The sequence below is a fragment of the Musca autumnalis genome, unplaced genomic scaffold (genome assembly GCF_047663935.1).
Source record: "Musca autumnalis isolate F117 unplaced genomic scaffold, ASM4766393v1 scaffold_1, whole genome shotgun sequence".
In the NCBI taxonomy this organism is placed as follows: Eukaryota; Metazoa; Arthropoda; class Insecta; order Diptera; family Muscidae; genus Musca; species Musca autumnalis.
In genome coordinates this window covers 121,161,664-121,185,686 of record NW_027411644.1, presented here as the reverse complement: position 1 = coordinate 121,185,686, position 24,023 = coordinate 121,161,664, and the positions used below count along the sequence as shown (strand labels likewise).

The window sequence follows — 24,023 nt, the reverse complement described above, 5'->3', positions numbered from 1 at the left end:
TCTATATCATCAGCATAAGCAAGTAACATGTGACTATTGGTGTAGATTGTGCCACTTCTTTTGACGTTTGCCTCTCGCATAACCTTTTCTAGCAGGATGTTAAAGAGATCACACGAAAGGCTGTCTCCTTGTCTGAAACCTCTTTTGGTACCAAACTCTTCGGAGAGGTTCTTTCCTATTTTAACTGAGGACCTCGTGTCAGTTAAAGTCATTTTGCAAAGCCGGATGACATGGCTTGGAATACCTTTGAAGGCTGCTTTATAATCGACAAAAAGGTGGTAGGTGTCGATCTGCATCTCTTGGGTCTTCTCCAGGATTTGCCGCAGGGTAAATATCTGGTCAATGGTGGACTTGCCAGGTCTAAAGCCGCATTGGTATGGTCCAATTATCTCGTTGACCATAGGCTTTAGTCGTTCGCACAATATCCCTGACACGATCTTGTAGGCAATAGGGAGTAGACTTATGCCCCTATAGTTAGAGCATACAGTCTTATCTCCCTTCTTGTGGACGGGGCACAGGATACTCAGGTTCCAATCGTCGGGTACTCGTTCTTCCTGCCAGATGGTGCTAACTAGCTGATGAATACACCTTATCAGCGTGTCGCCTCCGGTTTTGAACAGCTCGGCTGGTAAGCCATCGGCTCCTGCTGTCTTATTATTCTTCAGCCGATTTATTGCTGTCTGTACGTCATCTTGGCTGGGCGGTATGCATTCAGTACCAACTTCTGGGATTGGGACTGTGGTATCTTCGTCGTCTTCGCTGCTATTGGATACCAACAGTTTTGAAAAATGTTCTTTTCATATCCTGAGTACACTATCTGTACCAGTTACCAAATTACCTTGCTGGTCTCTACAGGAGGATGTGCCTGTACCAAAGCCATCAGTTTGATGCTTGACTCTTTGGTAGAATTTTCGGACTTCATTCTGGCTCCTATGCATCTCGATTTTGTCACTTAAGGCCTGCGTACATAAGCTGCCTTGCCTGCTTACCTTGCTTACTTCTGATAAAAGAATAAAGAAGAAAAGGGCAACCCAGTTCGAAATTTCCTCGGCCTTCTTTATTCTTTTATTTTTATTATGTCAAAAATGAAGCACGAAAGCAAGGCAATCAGGCAGAGCAGCTTATGTACGCAGGCCTTTACACCTTATATTATTACACCATGAGAAAATTTATAAAATTGACACAAACATTAGGTGTGTCTTTTTACTTATGGGTACTTTACACGATATGTTTTTTACATATGGAAAAACACAGCCAATGTACAACAGGCTGCAATCGGCGTTTAAAACACACGACGGCTTCGAAGTCGTACTTTTCACTTTTTTATTACAGTTTATTTATTTGCAAAAACAGTTATTTTCTTCGTTAATCCGTGTGTTGTCGCCTAATAAAGCAGGTTAGAGGAAACTAACAAACAACAACAATATCGAAAGCCGTCCAAGAATTCCAAGCGTCAGTCAGAATGGCATTTAAGGTTAGTATTATAATATAAAGGAGTGTTAAGCAATGCAATATTTTATATACACATATATGGTTTGTATTGTATTCTTTAGCCCATAGATCCTAAACGTGACGAATATCGGCGATATTTGGAGCGAGGAGGCATAATAGAGTCATTGACAAAGGTGTTTGTTCGTATATTGAAGGAACGCCCTGAGGATCCGACACAATACTTGTTGCAGAACTTAGGGGATGCACGACTTCAGGCCGATAACATTGCCTATTTACAAAGCGAATTGGAGGATGCTCGAGCCGAGATACAACGTTTAACCGATATTATTAGAAATATCAACCCAGATTTGCTTAACGAAACTCCTATAAGAAACTCTACTCCAAAAGATGTCTCGGTCGAAGAAAATTTGAACGAAATTCAACAACACTCTATCCAAAATCAGAATACAGACGACAGGGCAAATGCCCAAAATGTGCCTCCTAGTACCGACATCGGGCAAAATAACAATAATTGCGCCGAAAATAATTAAATATTTTATTAATAATACTGTATACTCACTAGTCCCAGTTTTTGGTCGATCCAAATATTTTGGATTTAAATACTAAGAAAAATGTTGAATCTCATTTATATTACAGGCTGAGACCTCAGTTAAAACAAATTGTAGCAGATAGACTACATACAAATGTACATTCCAAAGCGCATTAAACAAACGTTTGTTTATTGATAAATACTTGTTCACATTTCTTTTATTAATTTTATAGTAATATTTTTTTGATCATGGGGGTTAGGCCGTTTTGATGCTGAGCGACTTTTTCACTTGTTCATAGGACGGCTATTGCGGAAATATTACAATTGATAAGAAAATTTTGGGCTTATATAGTGGCTGACTTCCGTATCGGCAGATGCTTTTCAAATGTCTTAAGTATTGCATTTCATAACGACGCAATACTTAACAATGCGAAGCTATGTACTTCAAAACGTCACAATTGCGCGTTTTTAACGCATGTAAAAAGCAAACATATTCTTATTTCTGATGCATTTTCGACGAACATGCATAAGTGTGCATCTGGGGGGTTACTCTCTATTGCGATGCGTAAGAAAAATGCGATGCGTGAGGAAATTAAATGCGTCTCAAATGCGTTTTAGTACCTCCTTTCGCAATTATTTTTTCACCATTTTTCTATCTGGCATCAGCGCAATCTGTAATACAAAAGCGTATATCAAAATCATGCGTTAACGCAAATATCTTGCGCTAACAAAATAGCAAACGCATCGCAATACAGAGTAACCCCCCTGAAATATTTTGACGAAGTTTAAAAACTACAAATCATGGCTCACTTCCGAAATGTCATAAAACTGTCAATTATTGCTCGTGCATTGTAAAGGTATTTTAAAGTACATCAGTTTTCTACCTGATGCATATTTTGTGTGCATTCTGCGTTTCAAATGCGCATAAGTGACGTTGTGGATTACAATACTTCGCATTAATTCTGTATCACAGCGATATGGAATAGGATGCTTAAGACATTTACAAAGCATCTGACGCTTCGGATGTTAGTCTGTGTGCTTGTTAGGCTACTGAAATAACAGCACACAACGTTAACGTTTGACGTTTACTCCCCATTCAATATGGGTGACTTCTGAAGCATCATAAAATTGCATTGTTTCAGTTATTGCTCGTGCATGCATTGTATTTTAATTTAATTTAATTTTTATTTGACAAACACAGTAACCTAGCCCATAGGGCCATGAGCGGTTCCAAAAACAGCTATACAATAACTACTCTCAGATACTTATATCTAACAATATTTCTTAGCATATCATGAATAGAATTAAACATAAATAAAAGCAAAAGCATGTAAATTAAGAAATGAAAATATATAACAAAATAATCATTAATAGAATCAGCTATGCAACAATATATCATTACAAACTAAGGCAACATTTGTGAACGCTGTATTTGATTACGATTAAAATGAGCACATAATTTATTCTTGTAACATTTTAAGGAGGAATTAAATGTCTTGAGACATGGTGGCAGATTGTTATAAACACGCGAAATTCTAACATAAAACGATTTTTCCAAAAAAGGAGTCAACTGCGGAACAATTATCTGTTTGTTCCTCTCAGAACGAGAAAACGTGAACAGACTCAACACACATAAAGGGGTCTTCAACATAAAAACCTTATAGAAGAATAACATAGACCGCAAACTCAAAAAATTTTCAAACGTGCAGCCAAGAAACTCTTTCACATAAGGAGATATATGATCACGACGTTTAACACAGAACACATATCGCATAACACTATGGAACAAAAGTTTCAACTTACGCAAAGCACAATGTTTACAGCACAATGTTTACAGCAAACGGTTGAGTGTAGGTACAATGCAGAACCCAGTTCAAGTGAGAGCCGAAACAAATCAAAGTATTGATGTAGTAGAAAAAACTCGGCAATCAAAGCAAAGTAAATGAGGAACAAATAAAACGAAGGCGTAGAATATGTAGTGTTGGATAAGGATTTATTTGTGCAATAGATTCGTTACCAATCCAAAAAATGTAGGTGTTTGTTCCTTAGCTGATTAAACAGAATAGGCTTATTCTAAAAGGAAGTAAGGTCTTTTCAGTATGTCGAAAAGTAATCAGTAAGCAAGACTGACTACTTTAGTACAATTTACTATGCCGTTGTTACATTTGATCTATTCACAACACACAACGTTGCAAAATCTACCTAATGCACAAGTTTTCTGCCTACGCTTATTTCGCGTTATTCTGCGTTTCAAATCGCAACAGTGACCTTTTGGACTGCAATATTTAGCATTAATTCTGTATCACTGCGATTTGGAATAGGATGCTTAAGACATTTACAAAGCATCTGATTAATGAAATAACACCACGCAATAACGTTTGAAGTTACACACAACCGAATAAAAACCCGCACATTCATTTATGCATTTTTTATTGTAAAACAAAACAACTCCCTAAAGTATGCATGCAGATTATTCTGAACGAAAATTTTATTTATTTTAAAAACAACTTTACATTCAGCCCTATTCTGAACGCATGGGAGTTGGGAATTTTTTCCCATTCCCACATTTCATTTTCGTATTCTGAACAAAATTTTGTGGGAGTTTTTTTCCCATTTCCCATCTCCCCTCATTCTGAATGAAGTTCGAATTGGGAATTTGTTCCCATGGGAAAAAAGTATACATTCTCTATTTTGAATTGTGGGAAAAATCTCCCCAGCAAACAGTGTGGGAGTTTGAAAAAAAATTTCAAGAAATTTCATATTTTTATGAAATTTCATATTTTAAGACATCTATACGACAAAATTATTGCAAATATTTATAATCGCCATGTGTTTGCTTAATAAAAGCATACAAAATGTACTGTAAAATATGTCATTAGTAGACTTCGGATTTTGCATATTCTTATATGATACAAAAACCTGCAAGAATCTGTTTTACACCGATAAAAAATTTTGCTTTATGTTATCGAACAAAACAAGAAAAAGTAGTAAAATAGATTTTTGCAGTTCTGGAACAGACCATATGTATTGAAATACGAGAAAAGAGTCATGGTTGATTCTGTTAACGCAGCACAGCAAGTAAAAACAAATCAATTTCAAAAGAATTTTTGGCAATAATTATTAAAATATATTAGAAAATAACCGTAATATATACAATCTTTACAACTTTTATTCATTTTCGTAATATAACTTTCGGGCTTTTTAAATCAGACGGCTAATAGGCTGTTTACATATAACCGGGTTAACCCAGTGGGTCTGGGTTTCAAATGCCATTTTCACTGTGTATACTTCAAATAAATCCTCATAAAGAAGGTTAACCCTGCAAAAAACTATAATATAAACGCCGTATAACGTTCTATTGAAAACGTGTTAGTCTCCTCAACGACACGACAACGATCACACAAACGTACATACATATATGCCTAATTATTGCAATGCTATTCCATTTTCCGAAATGCCTTTTCTTGAATAGGATCGTTATTTTTGAACGTAGAAGCTTGAAATTTTTCAAGGGCACGTGTTTTAGTTTTAGATTCAATCAAAAACGTATTTTATTTATTTATTTATTATTATTATTATTTTTTTTTTTTTTGAGATCCTCTTCGGAAATTTATGGTGACGATATGTAATAACACGCAAAAATATGCAATAATTGAGAAAAATATCCGAATTTATCTTTTTGATTTTTTTTTTTTAAATATGCAAAATACGAGTTCTAGCGATCATTAGGAATAAAGGGCTGTTTACACCATGTATCAATGTCATATGAGCTGTAATTTCTTTCACCCATTCGACATTCTCTATGTTTGTCAAAATTGACGTCATCCATACAACTTTCAATTTGTGCGTTCATACCTACAAGTGTTATTTTCGTATGACATAACCTATAAATATAAAAACAGCTGTTTTTGTCATTGTTTACATTTATTGTTGAGTTGCAAATTTGTGCAAATTTTAATTTTGGTTGAAGGAAAATTAATATCTAGCATGTTTGTTGTGGTAGAATAGGTTTTTGGGGTTATAGAGGCATTTATGTTTTTGCCACAAAGCAATCATTTCCAAGACTGCTTTTTTCGACCAATCGATCTGAAAATTACATTATAAACACCCTTTGTTTACTTTTCTAAATATTTAAATATACATAACTTTCCATTTTCTTTTTTAAAAGATTTTGTTTTTCTTTTTTTTTTTTTGAGAATGCCAGAAAACAGCTGATAAATTTATGTTTACATCAATGATGCACAAGAAGAGAATGCTATTTTGGTTTTTGTATGGGAAAGAGAGTTGTAGTTAACTTTTTCGTAAAGACGCGTGCATGGCTGGTTTACATACAAGAATGCCCTATCAAATAGAGCGCTCCCTAAATGAAAAATTTACATATGAGTTGCCAAATCATTTTGATAGATGAAAATTTTCATAGTGGTCACACTATGTGTACAACATTCGCAGGTAGAAAATTTGACATCTCATACGACATTGATAGATGGTGTAAACAACCCTTAAGTAAAACTAGCGATATACTCGTTAAATTTTTAAATTCGTTACAAACTTAAAAGTTCCGATTACTTTATACACAAAAATTATTTTTGCCTACTAATTAAAAAAATGCTTACACCAATTCGCACATTCTGAAAATGTGCTTATTAGAACAACATCACACATCGCTGACTCCATTCACTTAAAAATCCATAAATCAATGCACGGTTGTTGAATTAAGTGAGTTGTGCTTTTGCTAATCTAATTCAAAAACCGCGAATTCAATGCAAATATGCATTTTGTATTACAAAACAAAATTACAGCTCACAAAAGTATGCTATAATAATTTGGTGTAACTAATTTCGAAATTTCAGCTCCCATGGTTTGCTCTTCCCACGTCGTTTAGAATATGGAAAACGTGGGAATGGGAAATTTCGCTCCCATGGGAAACAGTTCCCATGGGAATGTTCAGAATAGGGCTGATTAATTCAAAGCCATCTGGCCAAAAAAAGATTGAATTAAATCATATTATATAAATTTATGTTTACACTACTCCAGCACAATAAAAACCTTAAAGCTACATGAAAATGTAAATATAATTATTAAAATTACCATATTATAAAAGCATGTAAATAACAATGAAGATAAGAAATCGATTTTTAAGCTGTAAACAACGAGATCTCAACGTAATCATAAAATCAAAAATAAGAAATATACTCATTAAAGGTGCAATTAAATTTAGATAATTGAGATCCAAAACTGTTCAAATATGAACAAGGAGAAATACTGAAATCTTTTAAGTCGTTAGGCAAAACATTAAAGAGTCGAGCTACTCGTACAAGAAACGATTTATCCATGTGACGAATTGCCGTTGGAATAATCAGTTTATTTCGCCTTGTAAAGTTGGGAAAAGTCAGAGATGAAATTAAAAAGTGGTGCATTGGTGCCTCACTAATTTATAAAAAAATAAAAGTAGTTGCCAAAATAATTTTTAAAAACTAATGTATTTGTTTTTCCTAATACCAATTAGGCATAAACAATTTGTCAATATAATAAATGTGAATATCAAGAAAAATATTCGAAATTATCTTTTTGATTTTGTTTTTAAAAATATGCAAAATACGATAGCGATCATTAGGAATAAATGAAACTAGCGATATACTCGTTAAACCCCTAACTCAAATTATTCCGAATGGATATCAACATACAATTTTTAAATTCGTTACAAACTTAAAAAGTTGCTATTATTTTATACACAAAAAGTATGTTTGCTTAGGGGTAGTTTACACTATATGTAAATGTCATATGACATGCAATTTTCCATCGTTAAATATTCACTAATATGTGGAATATTGGAGATTTTCCTTACGCCATTTATTCTGTGCGTCCACCCCAACAAAAAGATAATAAAATTACGTCTCCACATTGCCTCCGTGGGTAGATATGGAATGTTTTTATTTCGTGTCATATGATAGATAGTGTAAACTACCTCTTAATAATTAAAAAAATTCTACATTTTGCAGAAAATGTACGTATTAGTACAACACCACACTAAGTTTGACTTCATTCACTTAAAAAATCCATAAATTAATGCACGGTTGTTGAATTAGGAGAGCTGTGCGTTTACTAACCTAATTCAAAAACCGTGAATTCAATGCATATATACATTTTGTATTAAAAACAAAATTACAACCCCAAAAGTATGCTATAATAATTTGGTGTAACTAATTTCGAAATTTCTTCTCCCTTTTCTTGCTGTTCCCACGTCGCACTGTGGTCGAAACTTGGAAACGAATGGAGATATCTTTCTGAAATTTTGCACAAACTCAGTCTGTGTCCGTGGGTAATAATGGGCTAAATATGAACCAAATCGGTATTTTGAGGATTTAAGCCATCCTTTCCATCCAAATTAGTTGTAATTTGGTACTTGGGGTTTCTAGTGATCACTAAACCTTTCCACCAAAAATTGTGGACATAGGTGCACGTTTGGGTATAGGCTCCTTTTAAGGTACCTCCCGATTGTCAGTATTTTTGGGTTTAAAGCTACATTTCCCGGCCAAATTAGGTGACATTTGGTATTTGGGGTTCCCAGTGGACACAAACATCCTCCACTAAAAATTGTGGACACAGGTCTACATTTTAGTATTGTCCCCATATAACTGTACCTCCCAATATTCGGTATTGTTAGGATTTTGTCTACATTTTCAGACCAAATAAGCTGAATTTTGGCATAGGAGGTTCTCGTTGGTTATACATCTTCTCCACCAAAAATTGTAAACATAGGTCTACATTTCTATATAGCCCCCATATAAATGTACCGACAGATTTTGGGTATTTTAAGGATTTAAGCTATTTTTCATGACCATTTATCAGCAAGATTTGCAGCTAAATTGTGGTTATTCGGAATCTAGGTAGTCCAATTTAATTGTTAAAAAAAATGGACTGAACCTCAGTGGACCTTGGTAGTTACGCTCCATTCAACAAAAGTATATTTCACTAAAAACATAAAAAAATTATAATTTTTGAAAATTCATTGCTACATAACTAAGTAACTTCAGGCCCCAAAATTTTTTTTTAATTTAACTTACACCCTACCCTATCAATAAAAAATAAACTTTGTTTAGTTTTATTACGAATTTATTAAACAATTAAACAAATATGAAATCAGTTTTTAGCAAAAATTTTGTTAAAATCGGATGCATCAAAATTTCTTGCACTTGACAGTTAATAACTGAGTGAATATTTACAGAGAGTGTCTGTAATTTATACAATGAAAAACATTTCGCAATTTTATACTTTGATTTTTTTACTTTCGCGCCGCTAGATCAATGGTTTAGACCAGTGTGCGTCGTTGAGAATCCGGAAAGCGTGGGAATGGGAAATTTTGCTGTTAACAGGAGTTGCAGAGAAACAAAGTGCTTTAGTTTTAAGTACAGTACACATTGTCAGTTTTGAATGACAATTTTTTGCAATTATCGATAACTGTCCAACCGTCCAGCAACCACAAAATATTTTGTGGTTGCATGATGAATGACAAAAATAAACGGCCACACTAGCAAGCAACAACAAAGCTGTCATTCAAAACTGACAATGTGTACCCAGCTTTAGATGGATTAACATTCAAACGGTTCTTTGTCATCCAAAAATTCAATACTTCTATAACTAGGTCAATTTTCGACTGAAGCACAGTAGAAAACCTAACATCACCGATGAGAAGCAAATGTATATCATCTGCAAATGCAAATGGTACACACCAATTATGGATATCAGAAAACAAGTCATTTAAAAAGAGTATAAACAAAAGTGGCCCAAGTACAGACCCCTGTGGAACACCACTTTTAACAGGAAGAGCATTACTGGAAACATCACCAACACAAACCATCTGTTTCCTCTGTGACAGGTAAGACATCATAAGTTTACATGTACAGTTTGAGAAACCATAGAAGTCCCTTAATTTCGACAATAATAATCAATGATCAACGCGATCGAACGCTTTTTCAAGGTCAATTGCCACAATAACAGAAAGTCTGCTACCACCAAAGTTGGCACGGATTCGGTCTGTTGAACCTAACAAAAGGGAAGTTGTGCTTCTGTTTTTTTTCGGAAACCACATTGTGCATCATGGAGCATACGATTGTTCCCCAAATAGACAGACATCTGAAACTTTAGAATGTACTCCACAATATTAGAGCACACCGGCAAAATTGAAATTGGACGAAAATTGTCATTGACAGACCCTTTTTTCTTTACTGGGACGATCTTAGCTACCTTCCAAGCTGACGGTAAAGTAGACCTAGTGATTACTGAATTGATTAAATGAAGCAAATGATCGGAAATCATAGCATAAATGAGTTTCCATACTAGAGTAATTTTATGAAATTGCAGTATAGGGGAACTCGATCAAATTTTCGGCAAATTTTCTTCTCAATTTCTTTTAAAATTTCCTTGCAGTTTAGACACGCAAATAATGTTTGTGTCAAATTTCTGATTTTAACTATTAATTTCTACAGATACTCCCTCGACCATAAACTCAATTTTCTTTCCCATTAACTTTGAACGACTAAACATCGACTAACGGATATTCATATTTTTGTTATGGAACAACAAAAACTTACAAAAAATGCGATTTTTTACGTAACATATTTATTTTATAGATACAACATACATGTTATGCGTTGCAATTTTAGTGTTGCCATTAGTGATGCCTTAGCTGTGCTCGAGATTTTCTAATTATAATAAATAAAGGACGAATATATTTTTTGTGCAGTTCATTTAAAAATACTGGAATGTTCATACGTCAAATAATAATAACAAAAACTATTATAAAGATTAAACGTGTCATTGGCTATTTGTTTGGTACTGTTAATTAATAATATACTTGTTTTTATCAGGTTTTGTTGGAAATTTGTTGTTATCAATTCCAATTGGTTTACACATTTTCATATGAACCGTGTCTATCTTTTATAATCCAAAAGGAATCAATGATTGCTCCGTTTTTATCATCTGAAACTTGTTCGAAATATATGTGTGTTTGATTATAGGCCTTTAATCTTGTGTATCCATAATCCTAAAATAGCGAAAAACAGATAAGCAATTAATAGAATGTTAACCCATTGGGTTTTGGTTTGTTTGGGAATCTGTAAGAATCTAGTATTTTTGAAATTTGACATTTGTCAAAAAATTCAAAAATAGTAGATTCCTGCAGGTTTTGCGACAGAGCATTTTTCACTTACTTGACTGTGAAAAGCACTCCATTCTGGTATATTTTTTATAAATGGTTCTCGACCCTCTTTACATCCAGCAGAGCCAGTTATTAGGTGGACAGGTGCTTTGGGATTGCGATACGGTTCTTCATAAGAGCCATTTCGTACTTGGTAATCGTATATGGGCCAAAGACGTTCGTAAGAATGTTCATGAGCCCATATTTCCACGTCAACGCCAAACTTATAGAAAAGTTCTTCCAAACCAAACAAATGAACAAATGGCCAACCGACTCTTGTCAGTGTTTGCGAATGTGTGCAATCGTTATCGTTGTCATTAGTGCAGTACATGGGTCGATGGCCATATACAATAATCCATGGACGAATTGCGCGATTTTCAGGTTTTGTTGCTTCTTCCAGGTCTTTTTGCAACCATGTATATTGAAAAACAAGTGATTTCAAACCATAGTTTAAAAAATAATACATTTCGGTTGAAATTCCGATGAAATGAACAGGTCCCAAATTGAAACTGTAAAACAAATTTTCTGTATTTCCTGGCATGCTGAATCTAGCCTTATAGTTTGAGAAATTGCTGGAAAGAATTAGTTTTATTCCGTCATTAATCTTGCAAATGGAATGGTATTGCAGCTTAAGATCAGTTTTTTTGTTTTGAAATTTTAAAAAACAATTTGTGGGGTCTAGTTAAATTTGATTTACTTTCCGGAAAGGCAGAGAAGACTAGTTTCGGTCAACGTCACTTGACCAGTTTCCTTAGTTCTTTTTATGAAAACTATAGTCTTCTCTGCCTTTTCCGAAAGTAAATCAATTTTAACTACCCCTCACATTAATAAACTTGTTTTCAATATTAAATTTAAAAAATTTTGGTTTTTAAACCTACTATTTCTCTTCGTGATTTCCTGGAACCACCATATATGGTACGTAGGCTGCTATTGTCTCAACTTGTCGCATGAATTCATCACCAACGCGTGCGTTATCCGTATTCATATCGTATGCAAAATCACCAACATGAATTATGGCGTCATACATCCCCTTTTGTGTATCTTGCTGCAAGCGAGCCAAGGATTGTGCGTTTTCATTGCCCATGTCTCCGAAAAGAGCAACGCTGGGTGACCAGTTGGTACCTTTTGGAACTGTTCGAAATTCGAATTTTGCGGACCATCCCAAACTACTGCCACAATGATAAATATATTTTGTCGATGGCTTTAGGTTCGCCAATGTTACCTATAATAAATAAATTCTCGTTAGCCAAACAGGTATTTATATTAGCTTTGTTCCAGAACTAAAAAGTTTTTACAATTTTTATCACTTTTACACATTTAACCCGAAAAACCGTTCACGTACACAAAAAAGTTGTAAAATGTTCACTTCTCCTTAAACAAAAATGGAGTAGTTTAAAATCCTTTCCATTCTTGGAGTATCAAAATTCAATTAATCAAAATGTTTTTTATTTACATTTTTTATTTTATAATTACTGCCCCCTTTTTTATAAATAGTAATTATTTTTATACCCTACACCACTATGTGGAAAGGGTATTATAAGTTTGTTTTGGTAAAAATTCATGTAACACCGCGAAATATTCGTCGAAGACCCCCAATGTGGTATACCAATCTTCATATCTCGGCGAGATAAAGCGATTTTGAGATGTGTGTCTGTCAGTCCGTCCGTGTGTCCGTCTGTCCATTATAAATTGTAATCAAACTCCAGGCCGCAATTATGGACCGATCGTCACGAAATTTGGTATGGAGGTCGGTTTCACTTCAGAATAGATCGCTATTTTAATTGGTGATGATCGTGAAATATTTAGCGGGTGAAATGGACCAAAAACATAATTTTTATCCGATTTTGTTGCTGCTCTGTAGGCCGCAATAATCCGATCGCCTCGAAATTTTAAATAAGGTAAGAGTATATGACAAAGAAGAAACTTGCAATTTGAAATGGCGATCAGATAATATTTAGGGGGTTAAATGGACCACAACTTTTGTGTGAAAAATGTTAATATACAGCTTTTATCTTTATTCCTGGAAGAGACATACCGGGCAAGTAAGCTATACTTGGAAGAGGAACGCTTGGCCTTTCTATTGATTTCAATTGTGTTGGTGTACATGATAAGATAACAGAGTTACAGCCTAATATACCCAGTTATTTGTTTGCAGTGTTATCATAAACACGCTAGAGTTCCCAATTATAGCTCAATAATCACGAAATTTTGCACGAGGTAAGGGTTTAGGTCGAAGAAGATGCTTACAATTTTGGATAATGATCTGATATTATTTAGCGGGTGAAATGGACCATTACTTTTGTATGAAAAATACAAAAAAATATTTTTGGTCTATATTTTATTTCCTGGGGAGCATATGCCGACAAAGTAAACTACATAGGGAAATAGAACTACTGATCTTCCCCCTGATGCAAATTGCAATCACTTGTCTGCTAGATAACGGGCCACTGCTTAGTATATAATGTGTTTTGTGTAGAGAACCACATTTTCCTATTCCCAGTTTTTGCATTATTGCAAATTACATGGTGCCCTAACGTTTTAGTTGTCCAATTAGATTTTTATACATACACTGCAGCCAGGCAAAATCAAATTTTCAACGGTGGTAAAAAATCCTTCAGTAAGGTTTGCGACATTTTCTGAGTATTTCAGCCATATAAAACTTATCTACAAGTGGTGTCTTAGGGCCCGAATATGAATCGGGGTACACTCACTCATTGATATGAGAGAAGTCTCCCTTGTCCCTTCTGAGATGTTTGTGAAACAATTATTATATTATTATTTAAGCTTGGTACCAGAATCCACAAAGTTATTTCTTACTATAAGATTATTTGTTCCATAAAGAAATTTTGATTTGTGAAAGGCTACTTCCCAGTGTTAAAGGTGTAGGGTATCACATGGTCGGCCCCGTCCGTCTATAGCCTTGGCTTACTTGTTTATTGTTGAGTAGTTCTAATATCCCTCCCTTGTTATATTTAAGCTATTTTATATAATATTAAATTGAACATTATACTGTAGTACACAGCCTTAAGGTCGAAAGACTGGGCATATGAAAATTGAAAATAAATAAAAAAAAATAAAAAATAAATGGCACTCAATGACACCATCTATACAAACTTTTCCCGTACTTTTTAAAATTTGCTCTTTTACTACTTTTACCATTAAAAAAGAACGGAAACACACATATTATTTAAAAAATTCTATATTCCTTACGACAAATAATATGTAGTAAAATTGGTGAATGCTATACATTGTATTAAGATATAAAATATAAAAAAATTAAATGTCAGTGTTTTATTTAGAAATGCACTTAAATGCAGCCTCAATGAATATATTCTTTCTCATGATGGAATCTCTCAAATAAAACGCTTGCCGTTTAATTTTGCCACAATTAATAATGTAAACGCAAACCTTTTATTTGAGAGATTCCATCATGAGAAAGTGACACCTCTTGAACCTCTTTAGGTTGCTCTTAACCTAAATGCGACTACTTTCGTTGTTTACAAACCCATTAAGCCAGAAATGAGCCTCATCGCTGAACAAAATTTGGCTCGAAACACATTTCTGTAAGAAAGCGAAACGATTTGCAAACATTGTTCAATCGTAAGTCTTTCCACGATAAAATGCCAAACTATATTAAACAAAAATAACATGATACCATGACACGACTCACACGTGACCAGTCAAAATTGAAAAAAGTACCTCTAATTGGATCACCCTTTATAAGAGGGTATACGTTTCAGTTATTGTAGATAGCCTATTTACAATAAAATATAAGTTCAATGTCATCTAATGGAATAATAAATAACATTGACTTTTGTAGACTGTATGTGGATTATATACAATCTGTAAATAATAAGAAATCAAACACTACTATTTCGTTGTCCCAAACTCGAACTGACAACACTGATCTGACAATGAAAGATCTTATAATGTTCATATATATTTCTCAAAGCAAAACGATTGTTGGCCGCGTATGTAAAATACCTTGTATTCCCAAAGCATTTTAGTAGTATTTATTGCAGTGTTTTATTTAACTTGCTTTGGTCCGTTTAGTTCAAATCAGGTAACTCATTTTTAACACAGTTGCAGTTGACCAATCGAACTGAAACTTTCCTGATTTCAAGTGTTTTAAGGGTTTTATCTTTTTGACCCGAATAGGCTGTAATTTGGCATTTGGGGTTCCCAATGGTACTGAAACTTCCCCACCAAAAATTGTGGACATAGGTCCAGGTTTTGGTATAGCCCCTGTTTGCGGAGGCAATAAAAAGAAAAAAAAAACCAAAAAGAAAAACAAAACAACAGCAGTATCAATTTCGTTATAATAAAAATAATTAATCCTTTATTTAAGAAATATTGTTCGTATAAACAATATCTGTACCTTTTGTTTACAAAGTTGTTGTGTGGACGAAAATCCAATAGTGGACGAAAATCCAAGTTATTAATTACTTCAATCGACGAAAATCGAATGACAACCCTTTATTTGCAAATGAGAGAATAAAAACAAACGATGGACACTGCAAAGTGGCCCCAATTTTTAGTACATTCTCATTAGAATTTGACATCTTTCACTTTGTGCGAAAACACAAAGTTGCACTTCTGCTAAATGGTCAAGTTCTAACGGAAGAAATGAAACATCATAATTTGAAAAGAGAATGAAACTATTCGTAATTAAACAGCACCCATATAGCGGTACGGCCCGATTTCAAGTTTTTTAAGAATATTATCTTTATTTTTAGGCCGAATTGGCTCTAACTTGGCATTTTGAGTCCCCAATGATATAAGGGACTGTTTATGTATGTCGATAAGAAAACGAATGCGGAAGAAAAATGTGTATTTTAAATTTGTTTTTTGTTTTGAAGCAAAAGCAAATGAAATAATATTTCAAAAACTAAAGTTTGGGTGTCTTTCATGCGCACACATTTTCGTTTCGAAATACATAAACTGGGGGTAAGTCCAGGTTTTGGTATAGCCTTTATATAACGGTACTACACGATTTCAGGCATTTTAAAGTTTTTATCCAAATTTTCGGCCTAAATTGACTATAATATTGTTCTCAGTGGTCAAAAAAATGTATTTACTAAAAAGTTAAAAATGAAATATAATTTAAAAAAAAATTAAGTTTCAGTGTTTTATTTAGAAATGCACTTAAAACTAGGAAATAATTTGTCGCTTAGCATCAATAAATATATTCTTTCTCATGATGGAATCTCTCAAATAAAACGCTTGCCGTTTAATTTTGCCACAATTAATAATGTAAACGCAAACGTTTTATTTGAGAGATTCCATCATGAGAAAGAATATATTTATTGATGCTAAGCGACAAATTATTTCCTAGTTTTAAGTGCATTTCTAAATAAAACACTGAAACTTAATTTTTTTTTAAATTATATTTCATTTTTAACTTTTTAGTAAATACATTTTTTTGACCACTGAGAACAATATTATAGTCAATTTAGGCCGAAAATTTGGATAAAAACTTTAAAATGCCTGAAATCGTGTAGTACCGTTATATAAAGGCTATACCAAAACCTGGACTTACCCCCAGTTTATGTATTTCGAAACGAAAATGTGTGCGCATGAAAGACACCCAAACTTTAGTTTTTGAAATATTATTTCATTTGCTTTTGCTTCAAAACAAAAAACAAATTTAAAATACACATTTTTCTTCCGCATTCGTTTTCTTATCGACATACATAAACAGTCCCTTATATCATTGGGGACTCAAAATGCCAAGTTAGAGCCAATTCGGCCTAAAAATAAAGATAATATTCTTAAAAAACTTGAAATCGGGCCGTACCGCTATATGGGTGCTGTTTAATTACGAATAGTTTCATTCTCTTTTCAAATTATGATGTTTCATTTCTTCCGTTAGAACTTGACCATTTAGCAGAAGTGCAACTTTGTGTTTTCGCACAAAGTGAAAGATGTCAAATTCTAATGAGAATGTACTAAAAATTGGGGCCACTTTGCAGTGTCCATCGTTTGTTTTTATTCTCTCATTTGCAAATAAAGGGTTGTCATTCGATTTTCGTCGATTGAAGTAATTAATAACTTGGATTTTCGTCCACTATTGGATTTTCGTCCACACAACAACTTTGTAAACAAAAGGTACAGATATTGTTTATACGAACAATATTTCTTAAATAAAGGATTAATTATTTTTATTATAACGAAATTGATACTGCTGTTGTTTTGTTTTTCTTTTTGGTTTTTTTTTCTTTTTATTGCCTCCGCAAACAGGGGCTATACCAAAACCTGGACCTATGTCCACAATTTTTGGTGGGGAAGTTTCAGTACCATTGGGAACCCCAAATGCCAAATTACAGCCTATTCGGGTCAAAAAGATAAAACCCTTAAAACACTTGAAATCAGGAAAGTTTCAGTTCGATTGGTCAACTGCAACTGTGTTAAAAATGAGTTACCTGATTTGAACTAAACGGACCAAAGCAAGTTAAATAAAACACTGCAATAAATACTACTAAAATGCTTTGGGAATACAAGGTATTTTACATACGCGGCCAACAATCGTTTTGCTTTGAGAAATATATATGAACATTATAAGATCTTTCATTGTCAGATCAGTGTTGTCAGTTCGAGTTTGGGACAACGAAATAGTAGTGTTTGATTTCTTATTATTTACAGATTGTATATAATCCACATACAGTCTACAAAAGTCAATGTTATTTATTATTCCATTAGATGACATTGAACTTATATTTTATTGTAAATAGGCTATCTACAATAACTGAAACGTATACCCTCTTATAAAGGGTGATCCAATTAGAGGTACTTTTTTCAATTTTGACTGGTCACGTGTGAGTCGTGTCATGGTATCATGTTATTTTTGTTTAATATAGTTTGGCATTTTATCGTGGAAAGACTTACGATTGAACAATGTTTGCAAATCGTTTCGCTTTCTTACAGAAATGTGTTTCGAGCCAAATTTTGTTCAGCGATGAGGCTCATTTCTGGCTTAATGGGTGTAAACAACGAAAGTAGTCGCATTTAGGTTAAGAGCAACCTAAAGAGGTTCAAGAGGTGTCACTTTATCTAGAAAAGACAACAGTTTGGTGTTCTTTGTCCGCTGGTAGAACCATCAGCCCATATTTTTTCAAAAGTGATGTCGGTTAGAAGGTAAACTTTAATGGCGGCTATGATAGCCGAATATTTGATGCTTGAAAATGAAGCTCGTGATTTCGGCTACATTTTGGTTTTCAACGTAAACTTTAATGGCGGCTATGATAGCCGAATATTTGATGCTTGAAAATGAAGCTCGTGATTTCGCCTACATTTTGGTTTTCAACAAGACACATGACAACAATCAGTATAAAACACTTCGATGAACAGACAATTTCAGGTTTTTTAAAGGTCGATTGGCCACCAAGATCGTGTGATATCACACGTTAGATTTTTTCCTGTGGGGATATGTAAAGTCTAAAGTATATGCGGACAACCCCGCTTCAATTCAGGGCTTGGTGCAAAAAATCACTCATGTCATCCGTCAGTTACTAGTCTAAATGTTCGAACAATTCAACAAAATTGGACCCTACGGACCGACCGCCTAAGACGTAGACGCGGCCAACATTTGGTAGACATAAACTTAAAAAAATAAATGCCAAAACTGTTCTTTCAAATGAAAATAAACATTTCCCATTCAATTAGAATTTTCTGTGTTTTTCTTTAAATAAGTTAGTAACCTCTAGTTGGTTCACCCTATATAATGGAATTACTAGTTATTTGCATTTGTACAATCCATACGTTATCGAACAATTAATATATATGTAATCTTCTTCCAATGATAACAAAAAGTTCTACTCAAAGATTATGATGAAAAATAAAGCTCAAATAGATGTACAAACATTTTATGCTTACAAATTTACCTTGTGAATATATTGTATTTTATGTTTATCACCACCATCGACAAATTTATTTGTTGTTCCTTTCGATGTATATTTAAATTCATTTGATTCGCCCCATTCTACTATACTTTCCCCAGTATCATTTCTCGTGGACCAGGTAACAACAATACTACTTGTATTTTCTGTAAAAAGAGTAAAAAAATTGTTTAAATATTAATAATTTATAATTAATAGCTTAAATATAATTTATAAAGAACGAAAATGAATGAGAATAAACATATTCTCACTCTCGTCCAAGGATGTCGAAAATTATCGTTTGAAATGAAATGCCCCTCAATATTCAAAATGTGTATTTTGTTTTGTCAAAAAGGATGTGTCGTATATAACAATAATATTATAAAAAGCATGTGACTGATTTTGACATTTGCTTTCCGTTAGTGCAAGTTTGTATGGAAAAAGTTAACGCATTATTTATCATCGTTTACTTTTTGAATCAGATTTTTTAACGTTTTTAGAGAGACAAATTGAATGCGGAAATAGAAGTCCATTTTCTATCAAGAAAAGGTTTGTAAATTTGTAGGTTAGGTTGAGAAGATTACAATACAAAATCGCCACATGTTGGACATTTGGGTTTATGACTTTTTTACAACCTCATATCCGTGTACCATATTTTGATGATCTTTTACCTAAGATTAGATAAAATCTTAATTATAAGGTGATTCGATAAAAACTCTTCCGCACAAAATAATTTTTATTTTTTTATTTATCAGTACTTTGAATATTTTTTGAAGATATATAACCGATAATAAATTTTAGAGCCACACGACAGAAGTAAAACTATAACATTTTGTTTCTCACTAACTTAATTATCATATCATTACATATATATCAAACTCATACTCGTATATCAATTGAAATTGTTTTCGTGAGTGACCTTTTCAATTCTTAAATGAAGTAAATGGCTGACTTCTGTATCGTCAGATGCTTGCCAAATGACTGCAAATATCTGTGTTTCATAATGCCGTAATACTTAACAAATTCGAAGCTACGCATTTCAAAACGTCACAATTGCACATTTTTAACGATGGTAAAAACAAAATATATAAATGAAATAAATGTTATTTTAGTCATTAATAAATAGGTAAAAGCTCATTCACTCGTGCAGCAGGAAATAATTTTCGAGTTTTTTTTTTACTTCATAGTATTTTTTCACAGTTTGTGCGGGATCTTTTTAATATTTAAATGGAATAAACGTAATTAAAAGGCAAAAGTTTATTAATTCCGGTCTGGAACAGACCGTATATATTTTGTTTTGAAAGCCGTTTGCCCTAATTTGTTTGAGTTCTTGTATTGTGTCGTTTCCCAGTAATTGGGTTCTCAGAGTCGCTAAAAGTGGACATGACCTGCATTCAACGTTTTTGCTCAACCTATTTTGTGCAGCTGCGCTTGTAGCCCGAGGTTTCCTGTAAGAATTCCTCGTAGGATTTTTATGTTTTTTTCGTCCACTTTTTTGCTTAATCTTCGCCGAAATAGTAGAGTATCTGGATAGGTCATTGATGCTCGTATGATATGTTTGTCAGATATCGTTGTTCTGTTTTTTACAATCTTATTAAAAATAGCATAAGTTACGTTAAAAAGTATATTTACTTTTTCGCATTCTACTAGGAATCGTCAAACTTTTATTACTAGGACTTGGAAAAATCTTTATTCAAGATCTTTCTTAGTTAGAATTGCACAGTTTTGAAATTTTTTGGCTTTAGAACTGCATTTTTAAAAAGAATTTATTATAATGTATTTGATATAAGTTTAAATAGAATTTATTATAAGTCAGATTTTTTGTCTTGAGATACGCTTATTTGGCCGTTTAGGCTTTGTATTATGTATGAATCTTGAAATAAATAAATATTCCAGAGGGATATATATGTATACGCATGCTTTGCCCATGCCATTAACTCCAGACTTACCATTATCTAGGCTTACGGTAGTTTGCTCCCTAGCGTGTTTGCCAGAGAGATAGCTATCTCGTTACCTCTAATCCCTTTATGTCCTGGTACCCACATAACATTTATCTAATCATGATGTGAGTAGTCGTAAATTCACCTTTTACACTTCAAAATTGATTCGCTGTCCTGTTTTTTAAAGCTTTAATAGCTGATTTACTATCCGTTAGGACGTTCAGGGGTAGTCAATTATGGCCAGCATATTTTTTATTATAAAATTAGCGGCTTAACTCTAGTTTATCAAAAAGTCTCCGATTTTTTGAATTTTTTTCTAAAGGTAGACTTTTGGTCTGTTCCAGTACTGCAAGAATCTACTAATTTTTACTATTTTTTTTCGATAACATAAAGGAAAAAAAATGTTATCGTAGTAAAAAATAGTAGCTTCTTGCAGGTTCTGGAACAGAGCAATTGTTGTGCTGAACACAGGAATGTATAATTTTCTTGGGGTCGAACCCGGTTAACATATTATTTGAACGAAGGTCCGGGATCAAAACCCGGTTCTATTGATACCATTGCAACAAAATCGGTATCATTGCCGATATATGTATCTGGATACAGAGAAGATATTACAACATATAGCATCATGGTTAAAGTGTGAGCTAAAATCTGGCATAATTTTGAATGATCCCATTTTCGACTTTTTGAGAGATTTATGGAAAAACCCGCGGCCAATCGGGCTATATCTCCTGAACCCGTGGAAATGATCGCGTGACCACTTGTTGCATAAAAATACCTACCTCTGGTAGGTATAAAAATACATACCTCAAAAAGGGGCGTTTTTACGGAGCAAGTTGAATGTAGTGGCTGGATTTTACACTTTTTCCAAAAAAAGTTTTCAAAAATTAAATTTTTGTCGAAAATAGCCGGCCTTTGGCCGGGGTTAAGACTTTCTCCTATGGACAGATGCTAAAATTTTTTCAACATGATTTTTTTGTCAAAAATCATATGGTTTTTCGGAATGTCGAGGCGAGGCCTATATCTCGGGACACCTGTGGACAAAGATTGCGTTACTGTTGGACACATTTTTTAAAAATTCATATGTATAAAACCTTTTTTCATTAGCACCTAAATTGATTTTGTTAATATACATTTATGTTGTGTAGGGAATTAAATATGAACAAATATATTATTTGTAACAATGTGTTTATTGTTAACTTCGAAATTGTGTAATTTTTTCCTTTGTTAAAATTTAGTTGGGTATGTAAGTTTGTGTCCTCTCAACCTCTCAAACACTTCGCAGAATAATCAATGATTATTTTCTGATGTGTATGTATAAAAAAGAGTTCTAGGAAAGTCACGCAATGCAAATTGCGTTATTAATCTTTCAATAATAAAAAATATAGTTCAAGTACATTCTATATTTTAATGCGATAACTTAGCATTGTTTGCATATTTACTTGTATTAGTTTCATTCAATTATAAACTTAATTGAACAATTTTTGGTTATTCTTTGAATGTAAAAGAAAATACCAAATGCAACAGTAATTTCATATTGCATCTCATTCAAAATATAATATTAATAACAATTTTAAAGAATATTTACCACCAAAAGATAAATGAATTTGCTCTGGCCGAAAATAGACCACTTCCAAGAGTTTTTCTGCCGACCCTTTGTTTGAAATATAAAGCACAATAATAAACGATAATATAATTTTAATTTTATTCATTTTTCGTTTAATTTTTAATAGAACATCTGTATTGTTTGAAAGTCGATTGAAATGAAATGAAAATGATTGCTATTATTTTTGTGTTAAATATTCCAAACAAATAAACTTTGACAACACAACAACAATAACGCTGATTTTTCATTTATCTTATAGATGGCGTTAGTGTTGGAATTTGGTGATGTGGCAACTTCTGCAAATGGTAGTTATCAAAGTCCCGGGCCACACTAAAAGTAATTTCATTGAAATTTTGACATGAAAGTAAAAAAAATGTAAAATAAAACGGTCTGTTTGTTTCATACGAATATTGCAACAAAGCAAAATTGTAGAACACATGAAACCGTGTACACTAGTTTCTTGAAAATCTGCATTTTTCCACAATAAAATGCAAAGTTTCATGTCAAAATTTCATTGAAATTACTCTAGTGTGGCCCGGGACAAGGCAAATTTATATAATGCGGCCCATATACTACGTTTACATTAGGACTGTACGATAACTTCGCAAGTAAAAAGTACTTGCAAGTACTCAGTAATACCCCGGTTACACTATTGAAGGTTAACCCACTGGGTTTAATAGATCCAGTGGGATAATCTTTGCTGGTTACACTTAGCTTTTCGAGGATATAAACTGTCAGCTGATGTTTGTTTACGTATACATACAAAATAACTAATAAAGTCGTGTTTTACACTTTTACAATTTCTCGTATGACAATTTCTCATATTGGTATATTTTACACACAGGGATACATTTTTGTATCATGGTATCAAGCGTACTTTTTGTTTAAAAAAGTGTCTAAAGTAAAAAATAAATAATTTTATGATTTTCAAATATTTTTAGATTTATTAACTCCATAAAATCTCATGCGACCAATCGTAAACGTGTAAAACACGACTAACTCTGTTGCAAAAACAGTTGCAACTTTTGGTACTTTTTGAGTAGAGTTGGATTTTTTTGCACAAATACCGAATACAACACTGTATTTTTGGTGGATTTGTGTCGGATTTAAAATAAACCCAGTCGTGAGTGGATTTAATTTTTGTATGGCAAATCTGGTCAGATTTGACCAGATTAAGCAATAAATCCTCATGAAGTGGGTTAACCCGGCAAAAAGCTGTAGTGTAACCGTGCTATAACTTCTCTCCACTTATTTTACTCTTTCGAAGCTAAAAATTTGCAGAATGTTATCGAACAACAATTTGCAACAAACTTGCAAGAAGTCAGCTGATTTGACAAACAAGAAATTTGGCGGATAAGATTTAATTTAACAATCGAATAGCACGGTTACACTACAGCTTTTTGCCGGGTTAACCCACTTCATGAGG

At 33.3% G+C, this 24,023-nt stretch overlaps 2 protein-coding genes across 2 annotated transcripts; one reads left to right on the top strand and one right to left on the bottom strand.

Moving 5' to 3' along the window:
• Positions 1-1,302: 1,302 nt before the first annotated feature.
• Positions 1,303-2,183, top strand: LOC141406278 (c-Myc-binding protein homolog). Its single transcript, XM_073991529.1, has 2 exons — positions 1,303-1,474; positions 1,554-2,183. Exons 1-2 carry the CDS (start codon positions 1,463-1,465, stop codon positions 1,980-1,982), a joined length of 441 nt encoding a protein of 146 aa, XP_073847630.1. The 5' UTR covers positions 1,303-1,462; the 3' UTR covers positions 1,983-2,183.
• Positions 2,184-10,578: 8,395 nt separating this feature from the next.
• LOC141406273 (acid phosphatase type 7-like) lies at positions 10,579-22,870 on the bottom strand. The gene is made up of 5 exons (XM_073991516.1): positions 22,580-22,870; positions 19,058-19,218; positions 12,056-12,399; positions 11,191-11,749; positions 10,579-11,024 (listed from the first exon to the last, which is right to left on the bottom strand). Exons 1-5 carry the CDS (start codon positions 22,701-22,703, stop codon positions 10,887-10,889), a joined length of 1,326 nt encoding a protein of 441 aa, XP_073847617.1. The 5' UTR covers positions 22,704-22,870; the 3' UTR covers positions 10,579-10,886.
• Positions 22,871-24,023: the final 1,153 nt, after the last annotated feature.